The sequence below is a fragment of the Esox lucius genome, chromosome 20, assembly GCF_011004845.1.
Source record: "Esox lucius isolate fEsoLuc1 chromosome 20, fEsoLuc1.pri, whole genome shotgun sequence".
Taxonomy (NCBI): domain Eukaryota; kingdom Metazoa; phylum Chordata; class Actinopteri; order Esociformes; family Esocidae; genus Esox; species Esox lucius.
This window is the reverse complement of record NC_047588.1, coordinates 36,879,899-36,906,241: the sequence shown is the minus strand read 5'-3', so window position 1 is coordinate 36,906,241 and position 26,343 is coordinate 36,879,899. Positions and strand designations below refer to the sequence as shown.

At 44.9% G+C, this 26,343-nt stretch overlaps 1 protein-coding gene across 10 annotated transcripts in view; it reads left to right on the top strand.

The window, feature by feature from the left end:
• Positions 1-3,177: 3,177 nt before the first annotated feature.
• tns1b (tensin 1b) overlaps positions 3,178-26,343 on the top strand; it is a 142,643-nt gene continuing 119,477 nt past the window's right edge. For 3 of the 10 annotated variants that reach the window (XM_020041125.3, XM_020041122.3, XM_020041120.3), the window contains exon 1: positions 3,178-3,530. In XM_020041125.3, the coding sequence (XP_019896684.2) occupies positions 3,387-3,530 (144 nt within the window). In that variant the 5' untranslated portion in view covers positions 3,178-3,386. Of the gene's footprint in view, positions 3,531-13,738; positions 14,184-26,343 lie in introns of those variants that run through there. The other 7 variants (XM_020041127.3, XM_020041131.3, XM_020041121.3 and 4 more) reach the window with 4 other exon arrangements.

Genomic DNA, 26,343 nt, shown 5'->3' with positions numbered 1-26,343 from the left:
GCCCTTTATCATGGACCGGTACCTGATGGGACAGCTCAGAAATATTTCCAAAATGTCCTTAGCTGTAGAGGCCTATTACAAAGAACCATTTCAGGCCCGGATGGCGATCTTTCTTTAGTGAGTTCTGAGAAAATCAGGAGAACGTGTTTTCATTTTTCCCTCCCTTTTTCTTCTGACCTTTCTCTTCGGATCCTTCATCTCTTCGCAGTACCAGCCCTCAATTTGGAGAACAAAAAAGACTTTCAGTGCACAGTGTGGACTGTTTCAAGCACTCCTGATGCCTTTTCCTCTGCACGCTCATCCAAGCCTTAGTCCCCTCTTATTTTCATGGTCTCTAATGCCTGCCTAATGAGAGTCATTTAGAACCTGCATGTCCCTTATCTGTTCTACCCAGCTTAATCTGTGACGGCTGTGTCAAATGTGTTACTGTTCTAAGCAGCTTCTACTCTGAAGGCAGTGTCATCTGTGATACTGTTCTAACCAGCTTCCACAGCAAAGGCTGTGTCAACTGTGTTGTTGTACTAACCACCTTCAACTGTAAAGGCTGTGTCAGCTGTGTTATTTGAGTATTGTGTTCAGTAGTCAACCATAAGACCTGGAACAGGAAACTAGGCTGTGATGTCACAGATTCCCAGGGGGCCATTGTGGCTCTTTGTGCCACTCCCAAGAGGCTTGGGGGGATTTTAAGGATTAGTGAGATTTTGTTCAAGAGGGTACTGCTTTGTACACCCTGCCACCCCTCTTAATGTTCTACCCTCCAGGTCCAACCCCCCCTCAATCTGCCCCCCATTATACTGGCCCAACATGTCTGTCCACGCTGAGTGGTCCCTTCTTTCCCTGAGGAGGACAAAAGCACAGTGTTTTATGTGGGATCCCGGTTCTGGATGGACGAAAGGTTAGATTTTGTCTTGTCCTGTGGCACGTGCTGAAGCATTGGTCTGTCTACTTTAGACGGATGAGTGAGGTTTCCCCAAGCTCGCACACAAAGACCGAAATGAAAAGTTACATTTAATTACGACCATCTTTCTGTCACGTGTACATATGTTGCCAAGCTGTAACTCTTCAGAACGGGCTCCAAGATCAATAAAGGCTGAGGAGGGTCTGCACGTACATGAATCACTACCGGCACTTTACTGAGGACTGAGGTGCCAGTGGCTTCACTCCAAAACTGAAGTAATTCACACAAATGCGTTCTTGCATGGGGTTTTTTACGTGCCTACGGAATTTGACAGTTTTTGAGTTTGATTCAACCATGTCCATTGTCATTCCTCTGGACGTAAACTGAGCATTTCCTTTGCTGTTAAGTAGGGCTTGGTTGAAGTGCGTATGTTTTTTTATAAACAGTGACTTCTCAGCAGCGCATGCAGCTCTTAAACTAGCCTGAGCCTGCACAACACAGCATAGTTCCCAGACCCACCTTGCCATTCTGGTGCTGTCAGGTGAATTGTGGTGAAAGAAATATATGGCCTGGGTGTGTAGTCACCAGACGGCCCTGCACGACTTGCTGTGCATCGCTGCAGGGATCTGGAAGGTGATTGGTGTGAACTCCGCGATACGTTCTGGGATTGGACGGGTGAGTGACTTGTCTGTATGCCGCGGGTCTAAACGGTGGCCTGTGCGCGTGGTTCCAGTGTTGAAGTGAAACGTTGTTGTCTGCTCTTTGGTGGTGGCGTCTGACCCTCTCCTTTGGGAGCTATGAACGCTTATGATGACAAAACAAAATCCACCAGCTGGTACTGCACCTCGCCCAACTTCGTCCAAACACCATCCTCCACTTCCCACCACATGCTGCCTGGAACATTGTGCCCCCCCCCCCCCAAAAAAAAACTAAAAAAAACAAAAAACAAGCCCCTGGCCTCTTGTCCAGTTTCCTAGAACAGGCTTGGCTTCAGGCCTCAGTTTCAGTTTTGTGAAACTTTGTGTCCAGAACCCATTGTTTTCCCGCTATGGAAAGACAGGAAATGTGCAGTGTTCAGCTGGCCGTCCTGTTCCCTTCTCTGATATCCCTCTTGGTCTCTGTGCCAACATTGTGTGATTGGTCCAATCACAGGCTCGGATTGCGTTGCGTTTCCTGCACAGCGCACCTAAGGTATATCAGGGTTTTAATGTTGTTTAATAGTACATCCTCAGACATTCTCAGAGAAGAGCATGCCTCTTAGGAATACCCAGCAATGTGTTTTTTTTATATCTTAATATATCTTTCTTAAAAGAAAAACTGATAGCCAGGATAACAGGAAGAAGTGGAAATCCACCTAAACACAGGTTATCTCAAAATGTTTTACTCACTGAGCCTAGGGTTATATCTTCACAGAGGTCCTCTCCATTCCAAAAAGCCAAACTGTTTCCTGTTTGGTTGAGTGACAGATAGGGAGAGATGGTATATAAAGGCTGTGTTGGATGTTGATTGATATCTCTCTGGGATTTATTCCCTATGAGACATTACTGAGTAGCTAAGTGGGACAGATTTGAGTGAGGTCAAAGCATACTGGTTTACAAATGCACGTTAAAGTTCTTATTATTTGTGTGGATGTGCGGACATTTGTTTGCATATACTTCTGTCTGTCAGGCTCCTTCATGCCCTTCGCTATAAGTACAACCTGTTTGTTTTGTTTTGCTCCAGTATCTAGGCCGTTCCAGACCGGTAAATGACCCTGTCTTTGCGACCCTTTTATCCAATTGAGTAAGTGAACCATTGCTCAGTATCTGTCTGCAGCCATTCTAGAAGCAGTCAGTCTTCATAACGCGGCCTCTCTCCGTGACTGGCCTGGGAACACAGCAGCGAACAAGTTCTTCTGGATGTGCCATTGCACCAATGATTGTGGAGGACAATATTTCTGTCTGGACTTGATCGTTTACTTCCCTACATGAACTATCACCACGTTGGTTTGCGTATGCTCATTATAGGGAGTGCTACTGCCAATGAGTCTTAGTACGCCGGCCGTCCCCCTTTAATCCCAATTACCAAACTCCCCTCCCCTTTTCCTATCACAGTAAGTGCCTATCATTACGTTTGCCAATTTACTCCCCTTCTCTCCCGCCCCCTCCTTTGCTGTTCGCCTCCTTCCATGAATGGAGAGGAGCAGCATCCAGACAAAAAGAGAGAGAGAGAGAGGGGCAGGGAGAGAAAGAGGAGGGGAGAGACACAGTCTGCTTCTAAACAGGGATGCTGTATGGTTGCTAGGTTTGGGAAGCTAGTGTGGGATGGAGCCAAGTCGTTTGTGGGGCTGGCCTCCACTCCAGGGACGGTTTAGGTGGCTGAAGCCCAGAAGGGTGACACTTTTTCGGGGAATGGATATAGGACCTGCTCCCGTCTCGACAACCAGCTGAGAGCTGGATGATCTGTTTGTGTGTTGCATCGTGGGATAACTGGAAATCAGAGGGAGAAAATGGGTAAGGAGGACGGTAGAGGACAGAGTGAGGAGGGGCCTGGGAGAATGGCCGGGCCGAGCTGGAGTCTTGCCGCACTCCTCAATTGGTTGAAGTTTCTCTTCCATTGCATCTTACCTTTGAGAAGGAACAGGAAAGACCAGGTAAGCGCACCCACCCATGCCCTGTGTTACATTCCAATGACCACCTTGTCGTTGGACAACCTTATTTTTATTCCTAAATAAATCTTGGACACTAATGGAACACCGATTTGTGCAGCTGTTTTTAGCACAGTACCTCCACCCATATTGAACCGCACCAATGCCATTCCATTGGTTCCTAGTATGCTGGGTGTGACAAACCCACGCCGTTTGGAGTCCTGTGATCTGATCGACAGTTCCATCCGCTAGCCCTCACCTTCTTAATTAACACTACTACAGTAGGCTAGGCTACCTGAAGACAGGATGCGATGCTGTGTTGCAACTCAGCGGAGCTTTTATACCGTCTGTCTGCCTCCCTGTCTGCCTGTTGTTCTCTTGGTCTGCCTGCCTGGCTGCCTGCCTCCCTGTCTACCTGTCGTTCTTCCTGTCTGCCTCACTGTCTGCCTCCCTGTCTGCCTGCCTACCTGTCTGCCTGTCGTTCTCTCTGCCTGCCTCCCTGAGACACATACAGCATAGACACATGCAACACAGACACATGCAACACAGACACATGCAACACAGACACATGCAACACGGACACATGCAACACGGGAACATGCAACACGGACACATGCAACACAGACACATGCAACACGGACACATGCAGCACGGACACATGCAACACAGACACATGCAGCAGAGGCACATGCAGCACTGACACATGCAGCACAGACACATGCAGCACTGACACATGCAGCACAGACATGTGCAATTAAGGCAGAAAGCTTTTCTGTCCCTCAACGGCTGTTGGAACACGTAGATCTATGGGCAAGGCAGAGCGAGGCCGCACGAACACCTCTCTCCACATCAATCTTCTTACATGGGCATTTTGATGGAACACCACGCTCTCCCCTCCTGATAGTTATCTCTGGGGAGGTCTAAGCACTTTTCCTGTCATTTGACTGATTCCCCACGGTCCATCCATTCAGTATGAGCTGCCCACACTGCTTAGCCTAAGGACTGAACTGATATTTATGCTGTCTTGATTAAATGGGGCACTTTTTATATTTTCTACTCTGATTTAGAAGCCACTATTGACTTAACGTTTGATTCACTTCAGTCAGGGCGCATTGTATAGTTTGTCGATGTCCGTGTCTGTATGCTGTATATACAGACACATATATCGCACCGACTTCACGTGGAACTCCTTTTCATCTTCTCCTCCGCGTCTGCCACTCGGCACGCTCTGTCTGGTGTCTCGTCGTGGAGGGTGCTTGTGTCTGCCAAGTCCTTTCTGTGACTCGGCAACCAATAGATTCAAGTGAGTTGAGTAATGAGAACTACCTCACCACCTTGTCTTGATTCCATCAGGTCATTGACAGTGATTTGTGCTCCTCACACCGTATTTAATCCAGATGCTGAACATGTAACTTGTGGCACCCAGTCCTGGGCTGAGAATAATGGTTCCCCCCTGCTTGAATCTCAGACAACTGCCCCGTTACCATGCTGTTGTATCCGTGGTGACAGGCAAGCTAAATCAAGCTCAATCCCCCCAAAATATTAGAATATAATAGAAATTGTATTTGAACCTACATCTGCTAACGCTAGACCCTTTTTCCACACAGCCTTCTCAGAAACCTGCCTGGGACACTGCCCCGCCAAACTGAAGTGCCAATGAATGAAGATCTAATAACAGCAGAATGTCTCCAGTAATTGACAGAGATTTCCTGGCTGTAGATTTCCTGGGTTTTAAAAGCAGATACATTTGACACAGGCTGAAGGCTGTGTGAGTTGATCTTGGCTCTGGTTGCCTTGGTATGCGAGTGATTAAACAGAACTGGATCCCTGAGAGAGAGAAAGAGAGAGAAAAAAGGGCCCTTTGAAATGACAGCATTAGTTTAAAAGAAAGGGCCAGAGTCTGCTGGTGACTTGCAGAACAGGCTGAGGGGAGAGTAGTTTGCATGTAAGGTGGAATTTAAAGGAAACTTGATGGGCGATGTTGTGGGAACACGGGTGTGGGCGAGGTTCGTTCAGTGTTTGTGACGTATGGAGAAGAAATGATTGCAGCCAGTCATTGGGACAGGACGGAGTATGACTGACAAGTAACATGTTTGGTGCTTTAAGAGGTCTAATTATTTTGGTTCAACTGAGGAAGCCTGTGCCAAATGAGATCATGGTGGTCCATGCTTTTGTCGGGGCAGTCTATATATGTTAATTCCTGTTTGTAATTGGATGTAACAATTGCACAATAGACATTGCAATACCTCTGGAATTGTGCTGTGTGGATGCAAGCAATTAGCAATAGCCAGTGTAGTTTTCTGACATCATTTATTATTGTGGTAATCCTTTACTAGGTTAAGGTAGAGGTCTGCTACAGAGGCACGTCCCTCCCTCTCACTCTCTCTCTCTCTCTCTCTCTGTCTTTTCCTCGCTCTTTCTCTCTCTGTGTCTCTGCCCCCCCACAGGGGCCTGTTCTTTAAAGACAGAGAGAAAACGTGCGCACACATGTGAGGCCGAGCCTGGGGAGGGCGGGTCTGTATTGTTTTCCACAGATGGGTCGGAGGTAAACCCAGTGGGAGGGGAAAGGGTGTGTGTGTGGGGGACTTCCTCTACCCTTCAACGTGTGTGCTCACCCCCATGTACCAGACCCAAGCTAGGGACCAACAGGAGGCACAGTGTTGCAGAGTATGACTCACTCTGAGACTGTTGTATTGCAGACACACACACATACACACACACGTACATACACAGACATGTGCATGCTTGCATACTCAGTATATGTAGAAACACGCACAGACATACATACACACACACACAGGATACTTTGGCATGTGTGTCAATTAGTGCATGTGTATCTATTAGTGTACATGTATCAATTTGTGCATGTGTATCTATTAGTGTACTTGTATCTATTAGTATACATGTATCTATTAGTGTACATGTATCAATTAGTGCATGTGTATTTATTAGTGTACTTGTATCTATTAGTGTACATGTAACTATCAGTGTACATGTATCAATAAGTGCATGTGTATTTATGAGTGTACTTGTATCTATTAGTGTACATGTATCTATTAGTGCATGTGTATCTATTAGTGTACATGTATCTATTAGTATAAATGTATCTATCAGTGTACATGTATCTATCAGTGTACATGTATCTAATAGTGCATGTGTATCTATTAGTGTGCATGTGTATCTATTAGTGCGTGCGTATCTATTAGTGTACATGTATCTATTAGTGATGTGTATCTATTAGTGTACATGTATCTATTAGTATAAATGTATCTATTAGTGTACTTGTATCTATCAGTGTACATGTATCTATTAGTGTACATGTATCTATTAGTATAAATGTATCTATTAGTGTACATGTATCTATTAGTGTACATGTATCTATTAGTGCATGTGTATCTATCAGTGTACATGTATCTATTAGTGATGTGTATCTATTAGTGTACATGTATCTATTAGTATAAATGTATCTATTAGTGTACATGTATCTATCAGTGTACATGTATCTATTAGTGTACTTGTATCTATCAGTGTACATGTATCTATTAGTGCATGTGTATGTATTAGTGTACATGTATCTATTAGTGCATGTGTATCTATTAGTGTATTTGTACCTATTAGTGCATATGTATCTGTGAGTGGATGTTTAATTATTAGTACATGTGTATCTGCTAGTGCATGTGTATCTATTAGTGCATGTATATCTATTAGTGCATGTGTATCTATTAGAAGGCTAAATATTCCTTGGACTCAGTTGTGTTGTTCAGACTGAGAATCCTCCTCCTTTTACAGTGGACACTCTCCTCTGTCCAACCAGTCTGAGCTGAAGGTCAAAGACAATGCTAATGCAAGGCCATCAAAGATTTGATTAGCAGGGCAAATAGGACCCAGCCCCCCAAGCAAACATGCACTCACACAGAACTACACATTCACACTCACTTGTTTACCTAAATGGGTATCGCAAAGTTGACTGTACATACAAAGATCCTACTTTAACTAATCCTCATGCTAAATCTTACCCTCACCTTGACCCTAAACCTTAATCTTAACCTTAATCCTAAACTTAACCATTGCATTGACATTTTAGTAATCAAGCAGATGCTCTTTCCAGTTTCCAGTTGGTGCATACATTTTTAGAGAGCTAGTTGAAACAACCACACAGCTTGATAGTAAGTGCTTGATATTGTTAGGTTAGAAACACATACACACACCGACACACAGACACACACACACACACACACACGCACACACTGTGAGTCAGTCTTTTGTCCTTAATGTTGCTGTGTCTTTGTTTCATCTTTGCTTCTGTATATAATGGCTAGTCATACTGTCCCATCTGAGGACGTGTCCTGGCCATTCATCGGGATTGATCTGAAGGGACAATGGGCCAATCATAGCTGTCCTGCTGCTAGCTTTGTCCGCCCTCCGTCCTCATCAAGGACACACAGGGAGGCTTGTAATCCGCTCTGATATGGTGATAACCAGAGACTGTGTGAGTGTGTGCATGAATACGGTGTGAGGTGTGACTGTACAGTATAACAGCTGTTTCTATGGCCCTCTTCTGGACCCACACAGCCTTTGGAAAATTAGTAAAATATTTTTTTGTCCACCAGGGGTAGCTGTTTCATCTTCTTTCTGCAACTCAGAGCAGCTGCAGACTTGTGAGTGACTCTGTTTTGAAACAGGGGCGACTGGTCATCAGGGGCAGGTGGTGGACAGCCCCACCTGTTGTCAACAGAAAGAACTGCAACAAAATTATGTTATTTTTATTTCTGGAAGATTACTTCCTATAATTTATTATCTATGAATATAGCATCTTCCTAAACTGCATATCATTTGTGTTAGGATATTATTTCATGTTAATTTGGTCCCTGCCTTGCTGCCTCAGGCCGCATAGTAAGCCATAGGCTAAGCGTGAATGTGGGGCTAGCCCCTCTCACACAATGCAATGAACACTGTAGGTGTTAAAATATTTATACGCATGTACAGAATGTTAGTGTGATCAATGTAGATTACACAAATTTGATGCCAAGTGCGGCTGACAGCCGGTAGACCCACTACAGCAGGGGTGTCAAACCGGTTCCACGGAGGGCCGAGTGTCTGCAGGTCTTTGGGTTTTCCTTTAAATTGGTTCCCAGGTCAGACCTGAACAACCAGGTGGGGGTAGAAATTAAACAATTAGTGAACTAATTAATCAATCAGGTACAAGGTGAGAGCAAAAACCTGCAGACACTCGGCCCTCCGTGGAACCGGTTTGACACCTGTGCACTACAGCGTAATTTCGTATTTCAGACTTGATTGGCTGTATGTCTGTCTGTCGCCAACATTAGTCGGCAAGAAGAGCGAGAAGGGTAGATTGTCTTAGCTAGTATATTAGCTTCACAAACGCCAGATAACTTGAGAAAATGAATAAAGTGGATTTCATACTCGAGCACCAATTTGAAACCCTTAATTTGGAGGAGAAACTTGAAGTAAAGCGACTTGGTGCCCATCAGCCACGGGATATTGTCATCACTCAAACTGCTGGTAAATGTAACCGCAGGTTTAACGTGGAGTGGTTTTTGAAGAAAAAGTGGCTAACGCTTAGTATACAAAAGAAGACACTCTTCTGTTTTCCATGTCTGCTATTTGGTGGAGATGGTACTTGGTCGAGGACGGGTTACAATGATTTGAAATATCTTTCTGAGAGGATTGCAAAACATGAGAGCAGCGGTAGTCATCTGGACAATGCTGTGAAATTGGGCTTACTTGGAAGAGTAAATGTCGCAGCCTAAGTTGAAAGTACATACAGGCGCTCCATTGAGCAGCATAACAAACAGGTGGAGGAAAACAGGTACGTTCTCAGTCGGATCATAACATGTATTAAACTGTGTGGAAAATGTGAAACCGCACTGCGGGGGCACGACGAGTCGGTGGACTCCCTGAATCCTGGAATATTTGGATCCATTTTCGAGACTATGAGTGAGGGCGATTAGAGACTTCGAGGCACTATGACGCTCAGCCCATCTTCAAAGGGACATCCAGCACTGTACAAAACAAACATTTAGACTGTATGTATGAAGTGTACAGGGAGGAGTTAGCCAAGCAAGTGGATGAGAAATAAATTGTTGTCATACAGGCATATGAGACAACTAATGTCTCCTGTAAATCACATATGGTGGTTGTGTTGCGATTCATGTTGCCTGACAATACAGTGACAGAGAGGTTTTTAGAGTTTGTGAAAGTCAAAGATAAAACTGGCCTCGGCCTCTCTAATAGCATCAAGGGTGTGCTGGAACCACTGAAGCTGGGAGAAAAGCTGATCGCTCAGACTTATGATGGTGCAGCTGTAATGAGTGGAAACGTCCGAGGGGTACAGACGCTAATGAAAGACATACCCACATGCCCAGTTTGTTCACTGCTATGCTCACCAGCTGAACCTGACCTTGCAGCAACTTTGTTCAGCAAGGATGAGCATCCTGAAGTTAATTTTTTAACTTTTGCTAACCTTTTTCTCTGGCGCTCCAAAACGTGTTGCAGCATTTGCTGAGGCAACACAGAGACGCATTCCAAGGCCACCCGCTGTACGATGGAACTTTAAAAGTAGAACTGTCAATGCCAGTTTGGGAAAACCGCGCTACGCTGCTCCTGTGTATGGAGGACATACGCACACAACCAGGACGGGATAAGTGAGGCATACGGCCTGTCAAAGAAAATCTGGGGCCGAGCCTTTCTGCAGCTGCTGGAATTTCTTTTCTTCCTTATGCCAGAAGTTGATGTTTTATACAACACTCTGCAAAAACGGAGCATCGATGCATCTATGATTAGCAGTGCGGTCACCGATTTCAAGGAGAATGTCCAGAATCTGCGGAAGCAAACTGATGAATGGGCTGCCACCATTCACGATGGAACAGACGAGCCAGGCCCGACGAGTAACCAACACAGCGCCGGTGCTGAAGGAGGCATGTGACACAGTCATCTCCCAGGTGGAGCAGAGGTTTTAACAGTGACTACCTGATCACTGCCAAGCTGGTTGACAGCTCGCTCTTCCCACAATTTGTCCTGTCATTCCCTACATCTCAGCTTGACTGTGCGGTGAAACCATGGCCTCTAGGAAACGCAGAAAAGTTGAAGTCTGAGCTGACCACTCTGTACCGCCACACTGAGCTTCACACTGGTAAGACAGCCCTGTCTCTGTTAAGATCCATCCATGAGAACAACCTAGAGGAGGCTTTTGCTGAGACAATCACTCTGCTGAAAATAATCATAACAACACCTATGACAACATCTGAGACAGAGAGGAACTTTTCCACCTTGAAGAGGGTAAAAACCTTCACTCGCAATACCATGGGACAGCCGCGACTCAACGCATTGGCCATGTTGTCCATTGAAAGCCAGCTGATTCAGCAGCTACATTATGTCATTCCCAAAATCATTGAAAAGTTTGCCCAGAGGAAGAACTGCCGTGTCACCTTTCTCTTCAAGTGAGCCCTCCGCCTTGATGAGTGAAAGCATATTTTATCATCCTGCCTTTGTGGTGCTGGTCCATGCATTGGTCATATTTTTGTGATGGATCTATTGATATAGATGGTGACGAGTCAGTGTGTCCATGCTTATCTATTAAGGTTGTTGCAAAAGAATGGATCCGTTTCCCTAAAAAGTTTGTGGCCTTCAGTGGTGTTGAGCTGATTGCTGTTCGTGTATGGCCCTGTAGGCACATTGGTTCTGAGCTTAGTTACATTCCTAATTTAGGTTTGTAAATTTGACAGTGGTAATTTTACATGTGTGTGAAATTACTCTCTCCAGTATGTGTACTACGACACCTGGTAGAAGCAAGCCGCTCGGTCGTTAAGTGTTTTGTGGAGCCACGCTGTTTGTTGATGTGTTAAATAAACACACCAGTAGCAAGAGGGAGTTTTGTAGCTTTACTGGTATGTATCCTATATTTTGAAATGGTTTGTGCCCCACCAATTTTTTATATATAAAAATGCCACTGTTTTGAAATAGCATATTTCAGTCATGTTTAATATCTGAATCTAAATGTTTTGAAATATTGGCCTTTGAACCATGGATGACAACATTCCTGCATGTTACAATCGGATCAGTGACTTTGTGTTGGACACCTGCTAAATGTCAGTGATTTGCTGGTGCTGTTGCCCTTTTCAAGTACGTGGCTTGTTTTCATTTGGCACTCCCTGCCTATCCCAAACTCCGCCCATTAGGCACCCCGAATCTATACCAAACCCCGCCCATTAGGCTCTCTCCGCCAATCCCAAACCCTGCCCGTTAGGTTCTCTAGACCTATATCAAAACCCGCCAATCATCAATCTGAGCAGGCATGAGCCACTACTAAAATGTATTTCAAGTTGTATCTGAGCCCAGGCCAAGTCCCTGCCCAGAGGCTATGGTTGTTTATATACACTTGAGTAGGAAGGTTAGTGAGAAGGAAGTCAACAAACAGAGCTACTGCCCCGGTAACCCCACCAGCTGTAACAGGAGAAGGTTAGCGATTGCCAGGGTTCTAATCGAGTGCATCTAATCTCTATCAGTGGATGTCAACACAAAGTGTTACACTGACTTAACCTCTACTCTAATGCAGCCCTTTCCCCACAGCACCATGTGTCATTCAGTGTGTTGGTGGTGGTTATCAAATCAAGGTAGAGGATAGTGTCAAAGTTTCTGCCACACTTTAGATATGAACCAACTGAGGGTTAATAGTGTCAAAGTTTCTGCCACACTTTAGATATGAACCAACTGAGGGTTAATAGTGTCAAAGTTTCTGCCACACTTTAGATATGAACCAACTGAGGGTTAATAGTGTCAAAGTTTCTGCCACACTTTAGATATGAACCAACTGAGGGTTAATAGTGTCAAAGTTTCTGCCACACTTTAGATATGAACCAACTGAGGGTTAATAGTGTCAAAGTTTCTGCCACACTTTAGATATGAACCAACTGAGGGTTAATAGTGTCAAAGTTTCTGCCACACTTTAGATATGAACCAACTGAGGGTTAATAGTGTCAACGTTTCTGCCACACTTTAGATATGAACCAACTGAGGGTTAATAGTGTCAAAGTTTCTGCCACACTTTAGATATGAACCAACTGAGGGTTAATAGTGTCAAAGTTTCTGCCACACTTTAGATATGAACCAACTGAGGGTTAATAGTGTCAAAGTTTCTGCCACACTTTAGATATGAACCAACTGAGGGTTAATAGTGTCAAAGTTTCTGCCACACTTTAGATATGAACCAACTGAGGGTTAATAGTGTCAAAGTTTCTGCCACGCTTTAGATATGAACCAACTGAGGGTTAATAGTGTCAAAGTTTCTGCCACTCTTTAGATGCCGAAGGATCCTTTGTTTACTGGATTAATACCAAGGGATTAATCCTCTTTTACCACTGAGTGTGTGTGTGCGTGTGTGTGTGGCTTCATGCTTGTGTGCAGATGATGTGAAACTGTGTGTGAAAATGGGTGCGAGTGAAAGACACATAAGGAAGACCAGAGAGACCTGAACGGTTAACGTGGGCCATTGATGACCGGTGAGACTTAATGAAGCAGCTTGGCATCCCGGACCTGCTGTGTTCCCTAAAGAAGGGAGTTAGGCTCTTTTCGCTCTATTTTAGAGGGGGGGCTCTTAGGTTGTCCTCTGGTTATCTTGAAAGAACCGGGACCGGTGCTGTTTCCTTTCTGGTTGGAAGCGATCAGCCAAGCAGAAGACCTTTTTTTCAATCAAGAGTTTGACAGTTTGGGAGCCAGGATGAAGCAACGTTGAACCAGGAAGTGAAGAGATGTGAGGACTGTCAGGGGAGGGATGGCGAGGGGGTCGGGGGGAGCTAATGAAAAATGAATGCTACGTTAGTACAGACATGAGTGAGCAAAGATAGCTAGGGAAAGCCTGGGATGAAGTGAAGGGGGAGGTGAGAAGGAGGGAGGGAGTGGAGGTGGGGGGGAGGGTAGGGGAGGGGGTTCATGGAATGAATGAAATTAAGAATGAAGAGAGATGAGAGGGGGTGGAGAGAGGAGGGAGGGGAGGGATGGAGAATAAATGTACCCCCCTTTTCTAGACACCTCCCCCTTTTCTCCCGTGGAGAGGAGCAGCCTGACCCTGAAAAGCTTTGTGAGAGCTCCCTTAGCGGAGAGTAAGAGAGACAGGGAGAGAGACACGGGAGAAGGGAGAGGGAGACACGGGAGACGCCAGAGAGGAGGAACACCCGAGAGAGAGAGAGAGAGAGAGAGAGAGAGAGAGAGAGAGAGAGAGTGAGACGAGGAACAAAGTTGAGTGGAGAGACAGAGAAAGAGAGAGGGAGGAATGAAGAGAAGACGGTGCTAGATCAGCGAGACACCAGTGAGTGGCTGAGAGTACAGGGTCTCCGTCGAGCAAGTGACTGAAAGAGAGACAGCGAGAGAGAGTGGGAGAGAAGGACAGCAGCAGTAGCTGACACACTCTCGGCTGTCTTTCCCTGTCGTGTCATGGATTTGCCGTGACGGATAGCCCTCCAGTTTGGACCAGCCGGAGCGCCCGTGGCAGATCTGGAGTACTAGTTGGGAATCCAGTTGCCAGTCTAAAGTAGCGGGAGCAACGTCCAAAAGGAAGGGAAGATGCCTTCAGTGTCTCTCAGCTTGCCTGCGGCCCTAGCAGGTCCAGCCCGCACCTGGGTCTGCCTCTCCTGCATGTTCTGGGTGAGCTGTGTGCGCACGCGAGTGTGCATGTGTGTGCGCGTGTGTGTGTGTGTGTGCACGTTGTCTTTCTGTGGCGTGTGCCTGTGCATTGGAGAGTGTTCTTGCGAGTCGTCCCTCCAGGTGAACACAATTCCCGGGGGGGATGACTCTGGTGCAGTCTTTTATGTAGGCTGGTCCGCCCATTCTTTTTCAGTGGGTGTCATGGGTCTGTTGGGTGGTCCGCTGTGTCAATGGAGAGAGAGACTGTTGTGGAACTGGGGATGAGAGGAAGAGCGGAAACTTAGTTGGAGGAAGTAACGAGAAAGAATGGAGGAAAAAGAGGGGATTGTTTGCCTTAATACCAGTGTGGACTCACTGCTGACATCTTTAAAGTTTCTTTAAAATCATTATGTTCTCTCTCTCTTCTTCTTTCTCTCTCTTCTGGGCAGCAACACTATTTTTGGTCTCTCTCTCATATCATTTCATCTGCTGGGTGTTTTGCTTTCTGCCAGTTGAGAGAGTGTGGATCTGCTTTCAGAACTATGTTTTCGCCTGATCGTGTGGTGAGAATGTCTGCATGTTCCAAACAGGAACGTGTGCACAGAGACGTGTTGCTTTGGGCCGAGAGGCATTTCACATGCGTGGAAGATTTTTCGCAGTACCCGTGACTACCTGTCCTTTCCCCCCTTCTTTCTGATCAGTGATGTGAATGAACTGGACAGCTGGAATAAAACTCTCCAAAGTAACAGTGTTTTCCATACTGGCAGTGATAATGATGCCTGCGAATAAGACAGATAGACTTTTCATTTTTTAAGTGTTTATATACTAACTGAAATACTCTATACCTTTATATAGAGCTGGGCAGTTATGGGAAAAAGTTCACTGGAGATTGCCTGAATTATAATTTTTTTGTTATCTCGCATTAACACTACAGATTACATTGAAAACGTCCTATTTCTCTGGGGTACTAGTAATGAACCATTATCATCAAAAGGCAGAACATAATCAGGACGGCTCCTGTTGATTCATCCTCCAATCGCTACCTTGACGGAAGGGACGGGTCCTTGACCTATGACCTCTCCGAGGTAGAACCGGGAGAATCAACCTAACTGACCCCTTGATGAGCTCCTTAGCATTCTTCACAATGGGGTAGGCAGATTGTTAAAGGACACCAACCACACACACACACACACACACACACACAGCTGGCTTTCAGTCACCGACTGCCCTGGGTGGCTGGAAAACAATTCAACCTCTCTTAGGGGCAGGTCTAACCAAACCTTCCCCGGCAGCATTCACACACACTGGTCTCATTCTTATTAAAACCCGGAAACATTTATTTCCAAATGGAAGTCTATTCATCAGTGCCTCATTCTATCGTTTTTAACGCCTAACTTTGCTGAGTTTTTGGGTTTTCTGGTCAAGTCTTGGTACAAAGACTGGGCTGAGGTGGCTGGGAGTCGGGGCTTGTCGAGAGCTAGAGCCACAATGACGAGTGGAGTGTTTACAGCTGCATAACCAGTTACTGTCCACTGAAGGGAGACGCGAGAAACAGACCTCCTCGATGAACCAGACGGGCTCTATCTGCTGGCCTAGCAGAAAAAGGAGGATCTTTTCTTTCCAGAAAGCCCCGGAATTCTGGATCGTCTGGGCTGCTTTGTGATTTTCCAGCTACAGACAGGAAGGTCTGCTGTAGGGTAAAGAGGAAATGACTTGTAATGACAGTAAAGCTGTATAAGACACCGGTCCAGTGGAAGGGCAACGTGGGCAAAGCGTGGAATGAGAGGGCATGAAAGGAAACCGTGCCGTTGAGGAAGTCAACACGGACACCTGAGATAAAGGATGTTCTTCCTCAAAACACATGAATTATTGATGAGGTCCACATTCGCGGTTAGAAAGTTTGAGTCAGAACAGGCCAACGGGAAAAATATCGAGTGTCCTCTGTAAAACGATTGAGATTGGGCCAAGAAACATTATCTTGTCAGTTAAGGTTGTTATAAGGTTGTTATAAGGTTGCGCCGGGGTATTTTGTGAGTTAGGAGATGACTGAATATTTGTTCTGAGGAAAACATAACTTTACATTCACAGCGAAACAATTCCCTCCACTAACTGTATGACGCTCAGCGTTGCACTGCTGGCTGGGGTTGAACTATGACCCTGTGACATCATAGGTCATCTCTACAAATCTGCATTAGGAACATGGTAGAAAAATAGCAGAGATCATTTCAGACGGCAAAGAAGTAAACATTGAAACTTCAGTTTAACAGGAAAGAGTATTGAGTTAATAGGATTTCTGAGGTGCACTGAGGCAGGCTTATATCAAAATGCGAGGCTTAGGAGGGATTTCAAAGAAAACGTTGCTTGCGGCCAAGGGCCTGTAGTTTAACAACACTGGTGTTGTTGTTCCAACAACACTTCAGAGAGTGTCCAAGAACCTTAAACCAAAGCAAATATTGACCCTTGGCTAAACCCCCAAGCTGACACAAAGGTCAAATAGCTTAATGTCCATTAACCTGTACTGAATCCATCTGGAGCCGTGCCCTGGTCAGGGCACAGTCACCTCAGAGCAGGTTCTTATTGATAGGTGGTACGGTGTCCAAAAGGCCTGGGTCAGAGGAACACATGGGATGGAAACCAACCTGCAGGGGAAAAAGTTTCACTGTTTTCAGCGCCATTGCACACAGAGAGGACTGATGAGAGAAGGTCTGCGTCCCACTGAATGCGTTTACGAAGCAGTAAAATGGAGGAGGCATGTCAGAGAAGGGACTGCATGGCAAACACATTATGGCTTCAGAACAGTGGGGCAGTGCGAGTCCAGATGTTACAATTACAGAAATGTTGCCGTATATCAAAGGGGCTTCACATGTGGAACCCCCTCCAAGCTCCACCTAAATCCGAAGTCTAAAGGAACTGAAGGGGGGGATGTAACCAATCACAGGACAGAGAGATTTAAAAATGCCTTTGAGTACGTTAGGTCCAGGATGCGGTGGTCTCCAGCTCAGTAAATGCTTTCGGTGATGGAAGTGCCGCCGGTGAAAGTGGGTGTTGTTCGACTTCTCAGGTTGCACGTGATTACCTCAGGGGACTGTCACTCATGAGGACGACGCCCATGTCGACACCCCACGTACTAGGAGAGCTAGCAGAGAGCCGGCCCCCTTGGGCGCTGTCATACTGTAGATGAACGGTTCCAGTGTCAGCCAAGTAGGCTTAAGGTACCTGGTACCGCAGATAAATCATGTCAAGTGTCATGTCATGTTCTATTTTCTGGTATGTGTCCGGTTACAGACTACACATTCTTCGTGGTCCATGTTGACCTGCTGATCAGCTGGCAAGTCCTTTTTAGAATGTTTCATTTCAATAAAAACTACAGATGTAACGTGTCAGGGGTTATTGTTCAATGGACATAAACACAACTTGCAGTTCTCATGAGACAGGCTGAGTTTCTGACTGTTGATTCCACTCTTGACAAGATGTTTCTGACTGTCGGTTCTGCTCCAGACAGGCTGTGTTTCTGACTATTGGTTGTAGAAGTGACTGGCTTTTCCAGACTATTGGTTCCAGACTTGAAAGGCTTGGTTTCTGACTGTTGCTTCCAGATGTGACATTCTGTCTTTCTGACTGTTGGTTGCACTCCACACAAGCTTTTTGTGACTATTGGTTCTACATGTGACATTTTCTTCAGAACACTGGGTCAACACATGACTTGCTCCTATAGAAAGCTGTTGTCTACTCTTCATAGGTGGTTCATGTCACTCATCAACAACTGTTTAGAGCCTTGGCTGTGTTCCCAAACTCAATATGTGGCTTTAATAAGAGTTGTTGCTTTTGATGTTCATCTATTATGGCTTTAGCGATTCACCCTTTTCCCAGTTATTCTTTGTTTAGTTTTGGGAGTGGGAGTAGCTCATCAGACAGGACCTGATCAACACCCTCAATCATTCACCAATAAACAATCTATCAATTGCTTGTGGCTTCAAATACAAAATCGTACCACATTAAGACCCGCAGCAATGCCTTTCCAATGTGTTTGGTCCCACTTCTGAGTGCAGTCAGACTGAGGCAGGCATTTGAAGTGACATTTTAGGTCATGAATGTCTCTGCAGTTCTGAGTTGGATCCAGCCTGCTTTATTTGACTAAATATTCTGGACTGTAGTTGACTGGCTGACACATTTCTGAAAGTTCCCCTTGGGTCTGGAATGGCTGTGTTGATGGTGTTGGCATGCCATGTTAATAATTTAAGGGTCTGTTCTGTGTATACTGATTGGTTCTATACTCGCAATTGCTCCCCATTCCAGTGCAACGCTCTGTGTTTTTAAACTCAGTAAAACAAAAGGCAAAAACCCCTCAACAACGAGAAAGACAACAGAGCTGAGAAAACCAAACAAAGCTCAAGGCAACTTCTGTGTGAATTCTGCACCAACTCTGGCCTCCTATCCAGACCGGTGAGCATCAGTCCTCCCTCGCTGTGCATCACGGGAGCTGTGTCAGCCAGACTGGGAGTCATAAGAGACTAATACATTATTTTTAGCACTACCAGATTGGGTTCTGCTCTCTTGGCCGTATCTTACTAGAACAAGTAGAGTGTGTTGTTTTCTATGGAGTCGATGAAGTGCTGTTTTTGGCCAGTGGGCAGCTGTCTTTTCAGCAATTTTGGTTATTATTATCAGGCTCCGGCAGCCCGAATCCGGACAAAGCCTATTTCTGTATTACGAATGGCGTTCTCTATTCAGCATTCTTTTTTTAGTCCAGTCGTGGGTGAAATCTGCGTTTCGCAGAATCTTCCCTCAGTGCTGATACGGTTCACATCAAATGGTTATGGCTTGATGTTATTGCTTTCTGTAAGAAAACCTTTTCTTTAAAATATGCAGATTCACAGAAAGGCCTGAGCAAATTTGTGGTGAGACGTTTTACATTCCTGAATTGACGTGTTTTGCTTTGGGAAATATTGTATTTCAAAGTGCTCCTCGACTGTGTCAATTTGTAGACTTTGTTTCAAAGTTTCTTTCAGAGGTTGACTGGAAGACATCACAGCACAACAGGATGTACATGGAGTGCAGCGTGGACTGCTTGTTTACTTGGCATTACTCCACCAGAGCTCTAACCTAGTCACTGATGTCACCTTCCCCCACCACCTGGGAACAAAGCTAACATTTCCCAGGTTCCAGAGCTTCGACGGCAGTGTAAAGCTGGAGGCTGGTCTGTAGTCGATGAATGGGGATTCTTACATTTTCTCTTGTCCAGATTGGATGGAGCACTGTGCCCTGACTGTGGCATTATCATGCGTGACTCATCCATTACTCATCCATGACACGCTAGTTGTTGTCTTTGATTGCTTTAAGAAGGCAATAGATATTTCTTTCTGCCATCATGTCCTCCCTCTCCAGTTATTATATGCAATAGTAAACACATCCAGTTTGGCACAGATTCTTTCATACACCCACAGTCTCTGATTAGGTAACCAGTTTACAGACTTCTTGAGGTAATTGACGAGAGGCCAGTAAAGGATCTCGGGTGACAACAAAGGACTTTGTGGGCTGGCTGAGAGCCAAGTGGAGGTCAGGGGTCATTGAACAGGAAGAAGAACACGTCTGTGGGTCTGTATTTCATCCAGGGGATCCGGCGAGGTGTTGAGACCTGCTAGTCATTACTCCCACAAGGCCGGCAGGCAATATTTTCCCTGTGTGCTTGTGGCCCGACACAGGTGACACAACAGAGACCAGTATCTACCTCATTCAATTCCCTCACTCATTCCCAAATCATCAGTTAACAGCCCTGGAAACACACAGTTCTGTGGTACCAGGTGTATATTGTGCACTGTGGTCCTGTATGTTCAAACATTGACTGTTGTGTATGAGTCAGCAGGAGCATTCAGGCAGTCCTTTATTTGCTATTTTTGACCTCTGTTTTTGACCTCTGTTTTGATACCTTGTTGTGTCCATGACCCCCGCTTTCTGGCCTGCTTGGAGAGCCCTTTGACCGGGCATGGCCGTGTTGGGCAACAGCATCTGAGACAAGTTTGAGCATCAGGTCCAGAACAATTTGAAAAGCTATTTTCTCTGTTGTCTAAAAGTTTGTCCCTTGGTCAACCCATTCTGTTATGTACTTCCCTTCATCCTCAGGCAGGACTTCACCAGATTATTCTCAGATCGGAGGACATGACAGGAGAAAGATGTCTTTAGATAATAGAGAAATACCTTTTAAATGCCTTTCACCCCACTCGCTAAAGCTCTTCAACCCTTTGCTAACACCTTTCTTATCTTAATCAGTAGTAATTAATAAATTGCTGCTGACATACCGACTGGGATTCTACACCCTGATAGCGACATCAACTACGAAGACATAATCAGCTATAACAACAGAGGTGTCAGAGGGTGCCTGCTAGCTAAAAAAAGTCTGCCAGCTTGGTCCAGATGTGTCCACTGGCTGACGAGACTGTAGAACCCAATCAGTTCTCCAGTGGGCTCTGACTCCTCCATGCTGTCAGCGTCCAATGAGGCGTGATCTGACTGACCTATGGGTGCGAAGGAAGCTCTTGGGCCCGTCAGTGACGACGTCCGGCAACGCCCAACTGATGCGTCCATACTTCCGGCCCCTGACTTTGCAGTTTCCGTTGAAGTGCCACTAAACAGTCAGACCATGTTGTGTATCAGTGATTGCTTCTTGAATTAGAACAGCACTTTGGAACAGATTGTAACAAGGCTCCGGGGTGTGGAAGTTGGTGCTTTTATGAAAAAAAAACCTGTCTAAGAGAAATGCGTGACTGAATTACATATGATGGAACATGCGTAAGGGGTCATAAGGTTTGTGTATATCTCAGAGGCATACAGTGCTGAGGTTGTTATTTCTGGGAGTACGTGCATTTACTGTAACAACATTAGCAACAGGTCATGGTTTGTGTTAGCGCCACCCACTCCAAAACGGTCAGTGTTCTGTCAGTTTCGAGGAAGAAGTGTTGTGGTTACAGAGCCTCATCGGTTCTCAATCATCGAGCCAGTGTGTAGACCTGGTCAAAGCATGCATGCAGTTCTTTCTGGGCAAATAAATGGTTTTTTGACAATAAACTTTGTTGACTTTAGGCTGAGCAGGCATCAGGGCCATAAGACAGGCTGCTTGCAGGACGAGATTTGCTGGCAGTTATATATTTTACATTTGCTAATATAAATAAGTAAAAGTTAAACAAAATAAAATAGACATTTTATAAGATTACCGTTAGGCAGCATGAGGCCATTTTACCAAGTGAAGCATAGGCAGTGGTACTGTTTGTCAGTCCAAGTAGGGGGAAGGTTCAGTTTGGGCTGGCCAGATGTGCCACTTAGATCTGCCTTTCTTCTTAGGCCGACATTTGTTGTAAATCCTGTGATTTCGCAAGATGCTGGGCAAAAGATCTGCCGATCTGCATTTCACAGCTACATTTATTTTGATTTGCTGTATTGTCATAGCGGCTTCATGGAGAACATTACGCTTGATTTCTCTAAACTAGCACTGACTGTGCCGGTCAAATTAGGTGATGTCATTCAGTGTGTTATGTCAATTCAATTGGTTCCGTGTGGCTTGTTGGTGTGGGGCGCTGGTATGCCAGGGCTTGTGGTTTTAGTCCCATAGGGAACCGTTACAACACAATAATGAACATGCACGCATTCACTATTGCAAGTCACTCTAGATGTTGTTCTCAATGACAAAAATGCCTAAACATTTTATACATGCTAAATATAATTTCTGTCATTAGCTGTTGATTAGAGAACTCAAAACACATTTCAGGAAGTATGACATACTGTGCTCCCTGCTTCCATATCCTGTCAGTTTAGTCATTGTAGTCTCCTTATTCATCTAGAGTTTTCCTGAATAGGCATTAGACTTTATTTTAGTCCGCCAGGAAGTTTTGAACTTCTGGTGGATCTTGTAGATGATGCAGTCTCTCTATGACTTGTTCATGGTGCCACTACATGACTGGGTAGTTTGTATTCAGGCTGAAGCACAATATAACATCATTTGGACCTTGACAGTTAGAAAAACACATTGACTTTATCATGTGATTGTTGTTAATTCACCTTTAGGTCCATGGCTAAATTTACACAAGCCGCCCAATTCTGGACTCAATTTTTTTGCTGATCTTTTTAACAGAAGTGGGTTCCATGCAGTGTCAGCTAACCACTGCCAAGCCCCTTCAACGACGCCGTTGAGTCACCAAAATGTAGTCCCAGACACAGGGATGCAAGTCCTGTCGTTTGTTTCAGACTGGAGCAACATGAAAGAAAGTACCTGCATGCAGTCGTTTTGTGATGGTGGGGCCTCTTCAAAGGTCCCCTGGTGTGATAAGGAGGGTTGCGTATACTGTACTATAACGCTGCTATATTTATATGTGTCTGATTGTAGTAGGCCATTATGTGGTTGCTAATTGGATCTTCAGACTACTGCATTCATCTAGCCGAGTTATAGATTGTAGTGTTCATCTGGTATTTTGTTTAATTGTATTGTTCGTTGTTGCTCTGTTCACTTCTCATTCTTCGGCATAAACTGCTATTTAGTATTTTTGTTTGTATATACGCTACTTTCAACATTTAGTTCAGTTCATATTTTAGTAAGTCAGCTGTGCTAAAACACTGTTCTGATGAATACGCTTTTAACCGAAATTGCGAATGATATCGTTTTTGTATGTTCGCTGTCCACTATGCATTGCCGAGATAGACTGCTGTTGTAAAAAGGGCTTTATAAATAAGTTTGATTGATTGATTGATTGAGCTTCAGATTTCACGTCGACCTGCCACCTGGAAATCACTCATGGTCTCAACATTTGAATTTTTTGCTTCTTCCGCCAGGGTGAAGATACTTGGTGATGATAATTCAACACAAATGTATATAAATTAGCCTGATGGATGTTTTCATCTGAGCTTAGAGTCACCTTATCCTGCAGCCAGGCCTGAGACAGACAAGTTAACCATGACCAAGGCAGAGCCCTGTGTTAAAGTGACATCTCTGTTTAAGAAGTTTGGTTTGAAGACTTTGGCTATCCTTAAATTTGTTAACCTTGTTATGACCTCAGTTCAGTTAGTCAGATTTACAGTTGATATAGACCTATAGCCATGTTCTTGTTAACCAGTTGTGGATTGACTTGTATGGCAATGTTTTAACTCTGGTAGTGTGATTTAGTATGTCTTAAGTCTCATTGTGTGTTTTAGGATGCTTTAACAAAGGACGAATATGGGTCATAACTGAATGATGTTTATTGCGTGATCTGTGCAACTGCATTCATCCATATTCGCAGGTGTATACCTGTGTAAGCTGTGTTCGAGAATTTAGTCATGGGCTTGATGTTAAAGAACTGTTAACGTGACTCAGTTGTGTATTAAGACATCAGATTTCCAGTACACACTGTCTCGCTCCCTCGCTCCCATAATGTGTCCGTGTTTCTGGAGTTGTGGGCGTTCCCAGAGTTGTCTTTATGGCTCTGGAGTAGGACTTTTATTTACATTTCTAATGTGTTGCTGGATTGTATATTGTCTACAGGGTTGTTATTTAGTGTACGGGGCATTTCTTGGGGTGTTGATGGGGTATAATGGTAAGTATCAGGGTTTTTGTCTAATGACCTGTCCCATTAAAGAAATGACATGCTGTTTTTAGCCTAGAAAACATGTCGGATTTCATGTTCCTCTCACTCCCCCAACTCCCTTTCTCTTTCTCTCCCTCTATCTTTTTCTTTCTCTCTGCTAGCTGTGCTGTTGAGGACCTGTAAGAAAGAGGGGGGATTTTCTGTCTTCACTCTTGGATGACTGAGTAATTTCCTCTCTGGGATCCACCTCGCTGAGATAAAAATGCATGTTGAGAGAAAGTGAGAGCGCGATGGGGAGGGGTTGGAATGCCTGAGGTGCATTCGTCTCTCAATGAAAAGCAGGTGACCGTCCATTGTGATGTCAACGGATGGGGGAAACTATAGGAAAGGAGCACTGAGGAGGACAGGAGAATATAAAATTGGAGAATAAAGGAGAGAGAAGAGGTCAAAATCCTCACTCCATATGGAGAGAGGGGCCAATTTCCTTAACATTACAGCTTGCCCAGCACAGAGTTTACCACCTCAGCCAAACTTGGGTTGGACTGCAAAGACATCGGACACCGGAAGTACTTTGAGGCCTATGGTGGTCCCGGGAACTTTAAGGGGTTTAGAGTAACTGATTATGCATGGGATGTATACGGCGTGTTTTCTGGTTTGACGAATGGGAGTTGTGGGGTGCCAAGGCTGGAGGGTGGCCTTGTAGACCTAACCCTGAGTAAACATATTAGTAACAATAAATCATGTCTTTGGCTAGTAATGTGAATGCAATAAAAACGTTTTGGGAAATGTTGAACCCCACCAGAATGTTTATTCTTGTGTACAGATAACAGATAATTAGAATCAGATGCGAGTGCTGTTCCAAACACCAAGACTTTTGTTTGATATAAAAGAGCCTGGGCGCCAAACTGTGTCTAGAGAGACGGCGAGGAGGCTGGCTGACACGTCATTCCTCATCCATCACTCAGGCTTATATTCATTGTTTAATCAGGAAACAGGACTTCTCTTTGATTCCCTTCCACATTGAAAATGTACAGTTTTTCTGGAAGTCATGTGAATGCAGGACTTTACTTAAACATTTCTATGACTTATCTTCATCACAAGCTATGTTTGCTTATTTATGGTTCCTTATTTGGAAATTGGCAATGGAGATTATTTATAGATTCATTCAGACATAAAAAAAGAGCACTTTTTTAACTCCATGTCAGTTTTTGTGGAGAAGAAAAATTACTAGATCCACCTGTTTTTGCACATTAACATTATACTATCCAGAAGGTCCATAAGGAATGATGGCACTCAGAAGATGGTCAGGGCACTTCTTCAGTCACTGACCAGTCCATATCCCTGCCATCCATCAAGGGAATTCCTGCCCAGAGATGTCCTGATGCCATGGAGACCAATTTTGCCCTGCCCCCCATTCTAATTCCTGTCTCTTTCCTCCTCCCTTTTTAGTTCTCTCTCTCTCTCTCTCTCTCTCTGTCTCCCTCACTCTCTTAATTTATATAATAAAGATGAGGAATTCATTGGCTCTTTTACAGAACCATCAGTCAGTCACCCCCAGTGGATTTTCCTAATAGCGCGCCTGTCAAAAATCAATGTGCACTTCACATAAATGTCACAATAGCTGGTACAGTCCCAGTGTTGGCCTCAACTTTGCCCTCCTCCTATTGGTAGAGTTCAGTGTTCAGTGGCCCTTCATTGACACTCCATGTGGGGGCTCCATTGTACTCACGTGATCAAAAGACTAAAAAAGGACAGAGTATGTGAGAGAGTAAGACAGTAGACGGGGAAAATAAGAGAGACAGAAACAGGGGGAAAGAATCAACCAGTGGAGCACAAACAACATTGTGAACTTCAAAATAACTTTAATATTTTAAAACATCCATGTCATGTTTACATGCTGTTGGTTTTTGTTATTTATTCTAGCTTTTTTATTTTCCACTTGCTTTGGTAATGTAAGCCAACCTGTGCAAATAGAGTCCTTTCAATGTGATGGTGCTGTGGACAAATACCCTGTGGTTAGCTGAATGGTTGCAGGACCAAGGATTAGCCTGGTGGTCCGGCCCAGCAGGCCAGCATTGCCCCGGGTTCTGCACAGCCCGGGTTCTGCACTTGCCGGGTTCTGCACTTCCCAGGTTCTGCACTTGCCGGGTTCTGCACTGCCCGTGTTCTGGGGGTTGGTAGGTTTGGCAGTCTGTGAGTTTGGTCAAAGACCAGAGAATTAATTCCCTCTTTCCCGTAAGGATTCCGGGTTTACACTTCCTGGTTAAGCAAGCAGCGTGATAAGAACCAGAACAGCATAAAGCCTTATTCACAAATTGGATTTTAGGATCTTTGGGTGGTAAGAAAAAGTAATAGAAATTGAGTATCTACAGAGAAAGAGTCCTGGTAGGACGACAGACTGGTGCTGGCTCTGTAGGTCAGTATAGATGTGGGTCAGGTCAGACCGAGTGGAAGGAGAGGTCATGGTAGAGGTCAAGGGTGACGCCCCTGCCTGCTTCCGTTTTTTTGTTAGCTGAAGTATCACAGCCTTGTGGAAGAGAAGTATATGGTGGGAAATGGCAGTGGGGGATGGGGGGGGGGTGAGAGAGGGGTGTTCCACTGACTGAGAGCGCACACACACACACACACACACA